General features: G+C 40.3%; 1 protein-coding gene across 7 annotated transcripts in view; it reads left to right on the forward strand.

The window, feature by feature from the left end:
* BNC2 (basonuclin zinc finger protein 2) overlaps positions 1-13,661 on the forward strand; it is a 415,446-nt gene that overhangs the window by 384,235 nt on the left and 17,550 nt on the right. For 3 of the 7 annotated variants that reach the window (XM_074330348.1, XM_074330349.1, XM_074330350.1), the window contains 2 exons: positions 3,297-5,266; positions 5,699-5,764. In XM_074330348.1, the coding sequence (XP_074186449.1) occupies positions 3,297-5,266; positions 5,699-5,764 (2,036 nt within the window). Of the gene's footprint in view, positions 1-3,296; positions 5,267-5,698; positions 5,765-12,666; positions 12,739-13,661 lie in introns of those variants that run through there. The other 4 variants (XM_074330352.1, XM_019739202.2, XM_019739200.2 and 1 more) reach the window with 2 other exon arrangements.

Here is a 13,661-nt window from a genome sequence, read left to right on the forward strand (position 1 = left end):
AAGGATACACTAAAACTGATAGCCATTCCTAGAATGGAGCTGGCAGACTCATTATGTGGCTAAGAAAGTCTACTTTGTTTCTTGCTGCTGTATGAACATGATGGTATTAGATTATCTGCCTCGAATATGAATGATAGCTTGTTTGGAAAGAACTTCTGTGGCACTTCGTAGAGCCTGGATTCAGGGGGTGACCTGTCAGGGGGACTGCAGTTTGAATGTGCAATGTATTATAGGTATGTGTCCTGTTCCCAAGCACATTTGTTTACAAGGATGTGATCTTGACCTTCTGCATGAGTATAAATTGCTGCTTTTCTTACCACCGTAAATGAAGTTTCTCTTATATGATTCAGGCTACCAGCAAAGTTCTAAATCTTGCTTCCTTGGGCCTCTTCCACCAAAAGTAAGTGATTTAACCTAACAGTCTCCATTTTAGCAGAGACAGTTACTCAGAACTAAGAGAGTCTGAAAGGTAGTGGTTTCAGAAATAGCAACAGGCCTTGTGGCAGGTCAGGAGAAAAGAGAAACCATATGGGACGGCAACGGACTGCGGGGTGAGGGAAGACGAGGGTGATGGAAGCAAGATGCTTCAGGTGGGTTTGATCAGTTGCTATGGTTTCTAAAGCCTGTTTTAATACCAGAGGCCGGCAGCTAGGTAAGTACATTATCCACATGCAGATTTAGGTGCAGGCTGCCTGGGAAGAACCTGAGGAAGAAAGGACTGCATGCTGCTCAGGTTGGGGTTCAGCCTGAGAAACACTCCATAGTGAAAGGCTTTATAAAAAAAACAGTGAAGAGCATGGATTTGATGGTAAAAGAAAAATGGTGTAGAAGACCTGACAGGACTCTAGAGACCAGCCTACTCCTCGGGATCACAAGCTCAGTGTGCTCCCCTGGGAAACGGCATCATGGAATGACAGCCACTGTGCTCAGTGAATTTGGTGTCAGCATTTCTGGGTTCCGGCCTGAACCCCACGTTAGCATCTTGGCAACCTTAACAAGCCATATCACCTTTCTTCACCTCTGGTTTCTCATCTGTTAAATATTTGCTGAGCTCTGGAAGCTATTACGAGGTTCAAATGAGATAATCTATACAAAATCACAATTTAAAATTTCTCTATTTGTCTGCATCACCAACACTCCCCCTTACTTGCCCTATTCCAAAAACTAGACGAGGTAGACCAACTGCTATGAGGGATACTTTTTAAAAACTGACTTGCAGGACCCCAGGTTCACCATGTACGCACCTCATTACATTGACTATTCTGAGTAGATAGCTGCCTGCGAGCATTTTATCTGAAAGCTACTTTTATCTATAAGATGAGGGAGGGGCATCTGTGTTTGACAGTTCACTTAAGAATGGACACCCACACGCACACATACACTGTATGCAAAATCATAGAATGCTAGGAGTGAGCCTTGTGAAGAATAGCACATACCTAGCAGCTTCTTTTTTTAAGTAATTTCAGTACATGACAAGTATCTCCTTGTAATCGAACTAGTTGTCACAGTTCAGACCGTCTGATTGTGGTCCAGAGAGAATTTTATAGCACAAGGCTAAGTAGAACTGTCTATGAGAAAGGATTTTCCATTGCAGAAACAGTACCGTTCTCTTCATCCTGCGTCCTCTAATATACTATCTAACGTAAGCATAGTGCATTTGTTGAAACCAAGAAATTAAGATTGATGCCATATTATTAACTAATCTAGAGACTCTAGTCAAATTTTACCACTTTCCCCACTAATGTCCTTTTTCTGGGCTAGGATCTCTAGGATTTCACGTTATGTTTATATGTCTCATTTCCTTCGTTTCCTCCAACCTAAAAGTATTCTTTGGTCCTTTTTAAAATTTCTTTCCTGACTTTACATTTTGAAAAATGTTAGCCACTATTTTGTAGAATGCCTTTCCATTTGGGTTTGTTTGATGTGTTCTCGTGTTGTAAATTTTTTACAAGAATCCCACACAAGGAACGAGGTGCCCTCTCAGTACATCTGTGAGTAGGTACGTGACAGTACTGCCCACTGGTCTTGATAACGTGGATCCCTTGGATAAAGGGGTATCTGCTAGGTTTCGCCATTGTAAAGTTACCATTTTTCTCGTTGTAATTAATAAGTATCTTTCTGATTTTTAAGATTTTATGCTTTCTTAAATTGGTGGTCTGGGTTGGAACAAGTGTCATTCACAGAAGGTTGCAAAGTGTCTTGTCCTGGTGGGAGGAAGCTGGGCCCTAGAAAATAATGGAGTCATTATTTAAGTGTTTGAATAGATTTCTCTCAATCCATCCTGAAATGGATTGCCTGACATTGCATTGCAGGGTTTTTAAGTTCTACCTCGAGGCAAATCTCGTAGTTACTAGCGAAAATGAAAGTATGAAATGCTTTTTAATGTATATTTAACAACACATAGTCTGGTGATTACTGATGTGTATTCTCTGTGGGCTCCCTTTGCTATCAGAGGAGGATGTTAAGAGACAACATTTTTACACCTTTATTCTATCTAAATCCATCACGTGTTTACTTTCTAAATATTTGTAACTGTCATATATAACAAGATCATAAAAGTCAAATACTTTAAGTCTAACTCAAACTTTGAATCATAGGATTACAATCAATTTTCTGGAGAAGTACAATTACTGTTTTTCCTTACTCTACCTTATGAAATTGCCCACTATTAAATGACACTAGAATATAGCCATTAAAAAAATTAAAATATGGCTTAGTAATGGGGGTAGAGAAGGTAATGCTACTTTATTCATCTTTTTGACTTAGAAAATCATGTTATAGCTCCTATTTAAAACAATTTTCATCATTGAATCAGTGTCATGTCTGCTTGGGTTGAAGAAGTAAAATTTGCAAAATGTACTTAATTCCTTCCTATGGTGTCATTGTTTAATAAGAATTAAAGTACCATTTTTTTGCATTTATACTGGGTTGCACAGCAAGAGTTCACATCTTGTACTAATGTATGCTAAATAGTCGCATAGTACACAGACCATTGTTGTTAAAATAGCAGTAGTAAAGGCATTTTAGCTCACAGAGCCCCAGTGGTCTACATTTTGTTTGTTTTGACATTATTAAACTCAATCTGTTTCTCTAACTGTGACTCTAATTACTACATTTGCATGGCAGAAAAGTTTGCTTTGTGGGTCGACTTTTATTAACAGTGTTTGCATGTTGTTTTCTGCTCTCGCTCTCAGTGTTTCATGAGCAGACAGAGCACCTTCAGTTGCAATGAATAATTATGCGCAATCAATAAGTTTTTGTGTTTGTCTTTGTTGTTTCTTTGATGTGGCCTCTAGGATGCTGCCGGCAAGGTGCTGGACCGCTGGGCCATCATGTCTCGAGAAGAGGAAATCATCACCCTTCAGCAGTTTCTGCGGTTTGGAGAAACCAAATCCATTGTAGAACTGATGGCAATTCAGGAGAAAGAAGGGCAAGCCGTGGCTGTACCATCTTCAAAGACAGACTCAGACATCAGGACTTTCATTGAGAGCAATAATCGCACCAGGAGTCCCAGCCTCCTTGCTCACCTAGAGAACAGCAACCCTTCCAGCATTCATCACTTTGAAAACATCCCCAACAGCCTTGCGTTTCTGCTTCCATTCCAGTACATAAACCCGGTCTCAGCCCCACTGCTAGGATTGCCTCCAAACGGGCTATTGTTAGAGCAACCAGGACTGAGGCTGCGGGAACCGAGCCTTTCAACCCAGAATGAATATAATGAGAGCAGCGAATCTGAAGTATCTCCTACACCTTACAAGAATGATCAGACGCCCAATAGAAACGCCCTGACCAGCATTACTAATGTGGAGCCCAAAACCGAGCCAGCCTGCGTGTCCCCTATTCAGAATTCTGCCCCAGTCAGTGATCTGACCAAAACGGAACACCCGAAAAGCTCATTCCGGATTCACCGGATGAGAAGGATGGGGTCAGCCTCTAGGAAAGGAAGAGTGTTCTGTAACGCATGCGGGAAGACGTTCTATGATAAAGGTACTCTCAAAATTCATTATAATGCCGTTCACCTGAAGATCAAACATCGGTGTACCATCGAAGGTTGCAACATGGTCTTTAGCTCCCTCCGAAGCCGTAACCGCCACAGTGCAAACCCTAACCCTCGCCTTCACATGCCCATGCTAAGGAATAACCGAGACAAAGATTTAATTCGGGCCACGTCAGGAGCTGCTACCCCCGTCATAGCAAGTACAAAATCAAATCTCACACTCACCAGCCCTGGCCGGCCCCCAATGGGTTTTACCACTCCCCCGCTAGACCCCGTCTTACAAAGTCCTCTCCCTAGCCAGCTGGTGTTTCCTGGGCTGAAGACTGTCCAGCCAGTCCCTCCGTTTTATAGAAGTTTACTCACTCCGGGGGAAATGGTGAGTCCTCCCACCTCTCTCCCGACCAGTCCCATCATCCCGACCAGTGGTACCATGGAGCAACACCCCGCACCACCCTCTGAGCCAGCAGTGCCAGTAGTGATGATGGCCGCTCATGAGCCCAGTGCCGACCTGGCCCCTAAGAAGAAGCCCAGGAAGTCCAGCATGCCTGTGAAGATCGAGAAGGAAATTATTGACACCGCTGACGAGTTTGACGATGAAGACGACGACCCCAATGACGCTGGCACCGTGGTCAACGACGTGAGCCATGACAATCATTGCCACTCCCAAGAGGAGATGAGCCCAGGCATGTCGGTGAAGGACTTTTCCAAGCATAGCAGGTCCCGGTGCATTTCACGGACTGAAATAAGAAGGGCCGACAGCATGACTTCTGAAGACCAAGAACCTGAGCGGGACTATGAGAACGAGTCTGAGTCTTCGGAGCCCAAACTAGGGGAGGAGTCCATGGAAGGGGATGAGCACCTTCATAGTGAAGTGAGCGAAAAAGTCCTGATGAGCAGTGAGCGGCCCGACGAGCACCACAGTGAGCCCTCTCACCAGGACGTCATCAAGGTGAAGGAAGAATTTACAGATCCCACTTACGACATGTTTTACATGAGCCAGTACGGACTGTACAACGGTGGGGGAGCCAGCATGGCAGCCCTGCACGAAAGCTTTGCATCGTCTCTGAATTACGGCAGCCCTCAAAAGTTCTCCCCAGAAGGGGACCTGTGTTCTAGCCCAGACCCCAAAATCTGTTATGTGTGCAAGAAGAGTTTCAAAAGCTCCTACAGCGTGAAGCTTCACTACAGGAACGTTCACTTAAAAGAGATGCATGTCTGCACGGTGGCTGGCTGTAATGCTGCCTTCCCCTCTCGCCGAAGCAGAGACAGGTCAGTAAATCTCCATTGGCTGCTCCTGCTGGGGGTGGAGGGTGCCAGTCTTGTTGGACTTTAACATTAGAAAAATCCAACTCGGATGTTTGGATGCACTGTAAAGATTGTCCTCAGTGACCACAAAATAACCAAGCTGCCATGCTCATGAAGGATTGTTGCAGTTGGTGCTTGTCATGATTAAGCATGCAGAATCATGTGCCATCTTCCCCAGTAATGCACGCCATTTTTCTCTGTGCTCTGTGTATGTGTGTGTGTATGTTTTTCCATGCATCGAGGTGTGACTCAGTGAACTATGTACACAGTGCCCTGCTTCCCCATGAACCTTCACGTAGAAGCCGCAGCTTCTGTTGTAGGTATTTCTGCTTTGCCTTGTGGCTTTTTAATTAAATCAATATATTATCTTCATACACACATATTTATCCAATATAGAAACAGAAATTTACGGATGGAAAGAACCATAGGTCCAGGACATCGAGACAGCCTGCATCTCCGTAGGTATAACCAGAAATGTTATCATTCTTACATGAGTATTTAGTATGTCCTTGAATTCTTTAAGAGTCATGAAAATATCCGAAGAACATGGGACTAAAGTAATTGCTAATATGGGGAGATGGTATGGCGGTGTGGGTTTCTTTGTTTTACCTCACAGTGTCTTTGAGCACATCTCTAAAATGTAGATGCTGTCTGTCATGGCAGTGATGCACAGGAGGGGAGGCATGCATATACTTTTAGGATTACTTAGAATATATTCTGTCCAGCCTTCAGATGACATCACACCTTAGCTATGTAGCTGCAGCTCTGAAACAGTTGGGCTTAAACAGAAGCAGCTGGTTCTAAACCTACAATGTTCTTTTTCAATCCTAAAGAAAATGTAATAGAAATGGAATGTGTCAAGGTGGTCAGTGGTGGGGTACCACAGTCATCCTACACTTGGGGAGATGAGCTTGTGAGCAGATCCTTTACATAATACACAAGCCCAGCTAGAGTCACACACCAGTTAATTCTTCCTATTATGTTGGATGTGTTTTTTTGGTTTTACATGGTCTTTAAAAAGTATTTTATGGAGAAAATTTTATTACGTGGTAAAAATCAATATACATGGAAGAAAACAAAGTTAATTAGGAATTTTCCAAATAGCCACCACCCAAATTCTGGTGCTTATCAATTATGGAGAGTTCCTGGACAAAGTAACGAATAAGTACCGCAGAAAAATAGTGACTTCCTTCTAGAATACTCTGTTTTTTGTCTTCATATTTAAAAGATTAGTCTCTTTTAATCTGAATGTTTAAAAAAAAAAAATGTTTTCCATTATTTTGAAGTATAGTGCAAGGGGCCCAGTCCATGAAAAGCAAAATTTCTGAGAAAAATAAGTGCCTTTCTTTATACAACTCAACTATGGCTTTGAAGAAAAATCTATCCTCTTAAAAATGTCCCCTCCCTAAACCCCTCTCCCCCACTCCCATTTATATTTTTCTATAAAAAATGGTTGATAGTCACAAAGTTCTTTTCAGTTTTATCATTGACAGTCCCAGAATATGGCAGCTATGATAGCTATACTTTGAATAATAAAATATAATACTACATCCAACCTCTCCCTCCCTAAGTTTGTGAGTAATATTCATTCTTTTAAATTTGAAATAGTGCACTTGTGATAATGAGGTTAATGCATTGGACTTTTTTTAACAAAAATAAAAGACTCATGAAAACCTGCATAAAATATTTATGGAAATGGAGTGTTTGAAGACAAGCCAAAATTTAAGCTTATTTGCATGAATTCCTATCACAGTTTTAGTTGGTTTGCTGAAAATACTGCAAGTCATAACACTGGAATAAATGACTCTGGGACCAAAAGGCTATAACACCCGAAGCTTGGTGCTTTCATTTATGTCACTTGTGTTTTTACGTCCTAGTGCATAAGCAGGTACTATTGAGAGGGTGTTTTGTCTAAGGAAACAATATTTATTGATAGGTGAATGTTTCAATCTCCATTTTTATTCTAAGGACTGGGAACTTGGCAGGTGACCAGCCATATGGGAATTTAGACCAGTGTCTAGGATAACCAAGATATTCCAGGTGGGAAGGGTAGTCCTGGTATCTCCCATGTGTGCTTAGTCACATAGGAGATGGCAAACCTCAAAAGATAGGTGATACATTTCATTTGGGTAAAATATCACATCACACCCAATCTTTTTAATTCTGGAGTTTTGTCACACATAGTAAATGAAGAAAAGCAAATTGAAAAAAATACTGTACAAAGAAAGTTTTTGATTCTCACTCGAAATTTTGCTTTTCAAGGATACTCAAGTAATTTGATCCCAGGTTAAAAAACATAACAAAAACTCTGGTACTTTAATTTTGACGTCTTTTAAAGAAGAAAAGTGTCCATCCTTGTTGAGTCTATGACTTGAATTAATATATGACCCAAGTATAGTTACCACCAAATAACCAGAAATAGTGATGCCATTGGGGTACCAGCTTCTTCCTGCGTTTCAGCAGAGTGGACTCAAAATAACTATATTCCCGTTTCAGCCTTTTATCGTCATTTCATCAACTAATGTCGACCTGTAATTTATCCTCCTTATTCACAAAGCCTCCTGGATCACATCTCCAATCTAACCTTTAGACTTACCTTTCTCTTTCTCTTCACTTTTACTGTATTAGTCACGAGAACCCCAGGAATTTTGTGTCCCTACTTTTATCCTCTTCAGTTCACTATGAAGCTAAAGCAGGTTTTCTTAGCTTTCTCGGAGCCAACAGACCTTCCATCAGGATGGTTTCCAACAGAAACCACCCTTTGCTTTCTTTCTTTGCCTGCTGTCCTCAGGCCCATTTCTTTCCTCTCCCCAGAGTCTTGATTCATCCATCCTTGACTCCACAATGTCTTCCTTGTGCAAATAAAGCACTAGAGAGGATTTTGAGTGGGGGCTGAAGTGTGCAAGGGTTTCTAGGATGCCTGTGATAAAACTAACAGAATAACCCTTGTCCTTCTGTTTATGGAAGCAGCCTTCTTGTCTTTGGGCTCAGAACACCGTACAGGAGTGATACACGGGTCGTCGTGGGCTTCTTCCAAGATGGTTATACACAAGGGAGTGACATTTTTGGTCTCTAGATAGGCATGTTAATAAGATGAAAGTAGAAAGATGTTAAATACTGTGTCTTACATTTGGCAGCTTGTTAACAGAGATTTCCAGGTCTTTCTAGATTTTATAAGATCAAGTGAAAGGTTTTCTGAAACAGGAAGAATGTTCTTTGCCTAAAGTCAGCAGAAAGGGAGAAGAGAAAGAGGGGGGCACACACAAGGTCTGTGAGGACTGAGTATTCTAAGCAGTGTTTAAGATACTCTGTTTTATACAGTTGTGAATGAGTTTGAGTTTAATAAATTCAAAAGCAGAGAGGACCATTCCACACTAAAGGCAAAGAGTAAGCTAATAACCACAAAGTCCAATTCATCCAGTCCGTAGATAGATGGCTGTTAGAATCATTTTCATTCTGAGTTATAGACGTGAAATGTGACTTGTTTTCTCTGTAAAGAACTATGATACTATAAGGTGATTGCTAAAGTATTTAAATGTATACTGATGACGTTGTGTAGTGTTAGTCCTGAAAGTTTCTAAACACCCTTCTTCCTTCTGGTTTATCCCATGATTTTTTTTTTTCCTCCTAAGATACTATTCTGTCAGGGAACAGGAAGTTGGCCCTCAGATTTGAAGTACACACATGAAATACTCCCTGGGAAGAAGAAGTTATAACTAACTGGCCTAGAACCTAGCCTTCGTAAGGGAAATTTTCCTGAAGACAAGTGTTATAGTCAGAATTAGCTTGGTCTGGTTTCCTTTGGTCATATTCTCCTCCTCTGTCTTGAATTTTGATCCTCAGGAGGGCAGAGGGGCTATGGATCACCTGTATTTAAGGAAAGCCCATTTATAAATTGCATTTGGTTTTAATTCGGAAAATAAATAAACAAACAGACACCCTCTGTCCTCTTCCCTAAACTTCCTTATCATTTGCTAACATGTTGAAATCTATGTGTATCGGTTTTAGTAATTGGCAATTTTAAAACTCCCTCAATTACAATGAAGACTTTCTACCAGAAACTAGATGGTCCACATAGAAAGAAGTACTTATCTGTTTTTCATCTTCCGTGAGTTTCACCATCTCTGTTCCTCTCTTCCTCTGAGAATAGCGGCCACTAATTGCCAAAGTTTGTCTTAAATTTTATCAAATGTAAGCATATATGTTTGATCCTCAAGGTGTAGGAAAGATGATTCAGCCCCCTGAATAAATTTGAAAACAAAATAATATTTGCTTAGGGTGATTTATAAATAAATATGAGGCAACCATTGGTGCCAAGTGTGAACCTTCTCCTTACTAGTTAAATCAGTCCAGATTTAAACATGTAAACTTCTTGATTCGTGTGGAGTAAGACATCTGTATTTGGTTTATTAAAACCTGCTGATGTCTCCAGAACTAAATTTGTTCATATATAGGCCTCTGGGTAGCTATAGCTCAAAAGCAGAGATATATAGTTTTTGCTTGTCTGATTACCTGACTTCCAGCCCTGTACAGGTGTGCAGGAATAAATTAACATGAGCTACCTTTGATGAGCCACTGCATACATTAACAACAGAGGTGAAGATGCAAAAACATGCTACCTGCCTCCTGTTATCACCTCAGCAGCAACATCCATTTTTTCCACTATTCTCTATGTTTGGAAACTTACAGAGAACTTTTCTAAGGAGAGATTTTCAATAAATACACATGATTTCACTAGGCAATACCTCCAAGAAATGAGCCACTTAGCACCAATTCAAGATAACTATTAGTATATTTGCCCTAATATAATTAGCTGTCAAATACAGTATGTTAATTCTCTCCAAATACAAGAAGAGAACATTTTCTTTTTTAACTAAAGTTTATTGGGGTGAGAATTGTTAGTAAAGTTACATAGATTTCAGGTGTCCAATTCTGTAATACATCATCTACATATCACATTGTGTGTTCACCACCCAGAGTCAGTTCTCTTTCTATCACCATATATTTGATACCCTTTATCCTGATGTAGAAGAGAACATTTTAAGGTATGAGCCATCTATTTCATTTCCTATATTTTTGCTAATCAAACTGCAACTCTCCTTTTCCAAAATTCTTTTATGAAGTGAAACTGTGCCAGTCCTCTGACTTTTAAACGTTAAGGGAGAGAGATTTTTCCCCGGTTACTCTATTTGGTTTCACAATAGATCCAGCAGATCAATAGGTCTTTTGTACTTACCTCCATTACTTTCCATCACAGGCAAACAAACAAAATAAATCCCCTTCTGAGTAAGTGCTAGTTGTGCCCTCCTCAAGCAAAACTTTGGTAGTAAGATAAACTTCGGTGTCATTCCTGTCTCTGGGGTTCTTTTTATATACTGGGAGAAGAGCAATGAGCAAAACAGCCTCCTAGTATCACAGGGAGAGACTCTGTCAAGCCTAAAGTGGGCCTCCGATCTTCCTAATGACTGCCTGCTGGCCCAGCTGGATGTAAGACAAGCTCATTTAAGCCTCTGCTGACCTTTCACTCCTCCACTCCAAGAACCACACTAGTCACTTCCACCCAACTGCCTACTAAATAGACAACAAAGCTTAATGGCAGGCGAATTCCTTCCCTACCATGACACAGAGAGATATTTACAAATTTCTATCGATAGGAGTTACATTAAATCTCTTGTGGCTACATAACTTCCGTTGCACAGACATAATGCTTCTATATGCTCCTTATTCTTCCCTTCCCTCGAAAGGAACAAGCGACTGCTCTTGCCAGCATTATCTTAAAATTTCAGGCAAAAATAGCCTTTAAAACAGAACGCACACACTGAGTGCACAAGCGGTGTTTTTCAGGATGACACCCCTTTGAAAGGGTCGTCTTCCTGGTTTCTCCCTCTAGTCCACCTATCTGACCCTCTGATAGACTTTTTTTGCGGGTGAATCTTTTTTATACATAATTATTCATTTGAGATCTTCAGAAGGAAGACTTTTCTTTCTCTGTTGAAATTTCATAGCGAAGATTGGACGAGATAGTGTTTTTTTCTCTTTTAAAAGTCCTCAGAAATAATTTAATGTTTTTACTGTGAGAATCCCACAAGCTTCAAATAAATGAATGTGGCAGAATATGAAAAGAGTTTACACGTGCCCCGAAATTGCAATGTCATAAAAAAGGGAGTTAGTAACTGATTCTTGAGTGCCAAGATATGTGTGTATGTGTGCGTGTGCATGTGTGAGCAAGAAGCAGGCTAAGGAAAGAGGAAGAAAGAATACTTTTTAGGAAAGGACAAGTTTTCTTCAGTTATTTAACATAAAACTACACTAAAAAAAGAAAAGAAAAAAATACCTAGATTTTATGTCCTAATGCAAGCTGCTTGAATTAAAACAGGAGCTGTAAATTCCTGGTAAAAAGCTGTTATGCCTGAAGTGTTAGTGATCTTAACTCTAGTACTTTATGGAGTTTATTACTCCTTTTATTAACTAGGGGGAAAAATGTTACCCACTTCTACTTTAATTATTTTTCTTACTTGCTCTAATTATTTTGACTTTACCTTCAGGAAAAAAAAGAAAAAAGGCAAGTGTTGCTAACTGAACATATGCAAGCGATGCTTCAGTTTTGCGATTGCGTCTATCAATCTGAATTATTACCCACTATTCAAAAATTATGCTAACGTCCTAATCTAAATGCATCCACATAATGTATATGTGTGTTTATACATAAACACCCACATAAATAAGAATATCAAAAGACAGATCATCCTTAATTGTCAGAATAGACATCTTTATCTTGGAAGGTAATGTATGAAGTTATTTTACCACATTGACGGGAAATAACAAGATTTTGTAAGTACAAGGAGACAGATTTAGGCAATGAGAACAACAGACATTCAGAAGGAAGCCTCTTCGGTCTGATGGCCCGCTGAGGGGAGCTGCTCTAACTCTGCTGCCTCCTTAGTCTGCTCTGTCACTGAGGGGGCACTGGTGGGTCAGTTCGCTCACTAGTAATTGTGTTTTACAGACTTCTAAAGCAATTGGCTCAGTCAGTCCCAATTCAATAAAAGTGGAGAGCAAGAGAGAGAGCACTTTTGTTCTATTTTTTACTTGAAATTATTTCATTCAGCAGTCTGTCTTTTTTATTACCAGGACTTGACATTAGCACTCCAAGCTATATTAGCATCCATTTCAGCAGTTCAGTAATGGTATTAAAAAAACACTTAACTTCAACGGTGAATGGTTGTATGACAGTACCATAAAAAATCCACATTAAAAAAAAAAAAAACTCATGTATTTGTCCCAGCAAATTATTTTTCACTTGTTTAACCACTTCAAAACTATGTTCTCATGATGGGTATTCACGAGGACCTTCTTGTTCTCAGAAGCAGCCACGGGAGGTGCTCTGTGGATTAGGGAACTGGGAGAAGAGGAAAGGGAAATCGAGTGGGGAGAAGGTAGGTAAAGCTGCTGTTTACCCTGTACTTAGATTGCCTTCCATTCATCAGCAGAGATGGAATTGGCAACCTCAGAGCACCCAAGGTGAAATTCTTGGATCCTCGTGCATGGCTGGGATTTGATTTTGAACCCAACCCTCTCCAAACTTGGGAGCAAAGCCTAACTACTTTGGCACTGTAGTGAGCTCATAAATGACTGCATTAGTTTCTAAATTTTGATTAAACATTCAGTAATTAATCAATGGTAGACACGAAGCAGTTGGCAAGGTCCAGAGCTGCAAAATGTTTAAGACATAAAACATTACGAAGTAATTAGAATATGCTCTTTCAAAGAGAAGGATTGCCTTCAATAAAGAGGTAAATGATAGCATCCTGTTTATTGTGGACGTAGGCAGCCAGAGCAATATGATAAACTGCTGGAGATACACATACCAGTAATCATCCACATTATTAGTGCCATTAATCATAATTCCAAAAATATGACAGCAGCAGCCAAGTTTTTGACCAATTTTGCTTCTGCTGTTGGCCATTATGACTTAGCTAATAGACTGCAGAGCTCCTGTGCGTGGCAGTTTGCATTGAGAATGGAAGGTTAATTATATTTGAGCTGCTGATTTCTTCTCTCCTTGGAAAAGGCTTAGCACTTTGACAATCCCAGGAGCTCCCTGTTGTTAAACCAGTAAAAGTACTTTATTGAAATTTTCTTTGTTGGTCAGGAATGAGATGTTTCAAATGAGATCTCAGCGCCAGGCTGGGATAGCCACTAATGTTTCTTACTCCAAAGTGATCCTTGGGCAACAGGATGAACTCAGTGGTTTCTGCAGATCACTTTGCTCTCTCATTTCTCTTCTGCAGACAGGTAAACATTTCAACATGACATAGTGGTACACCAGGAAATCCCACAAGATGGGTGGTGGTCTCGA

This window comes from Rhinolophus sinicus, linkage group LG04, assembly GCF_036562045.2.
Source record: "Rhinolophus sinicus isolate RSC01 linkage group LG04, ASM3656204v1, whole genome shotgun sequence".
In the NCBI taxonomy this organism is placed as follows: domain Eukaryota; kingdom Metazoa; phylum Chordata; class Mammalia; order Chiroptera; family Rhinolophidae; genus Rhinolophus; species Rhinolophus sinicus.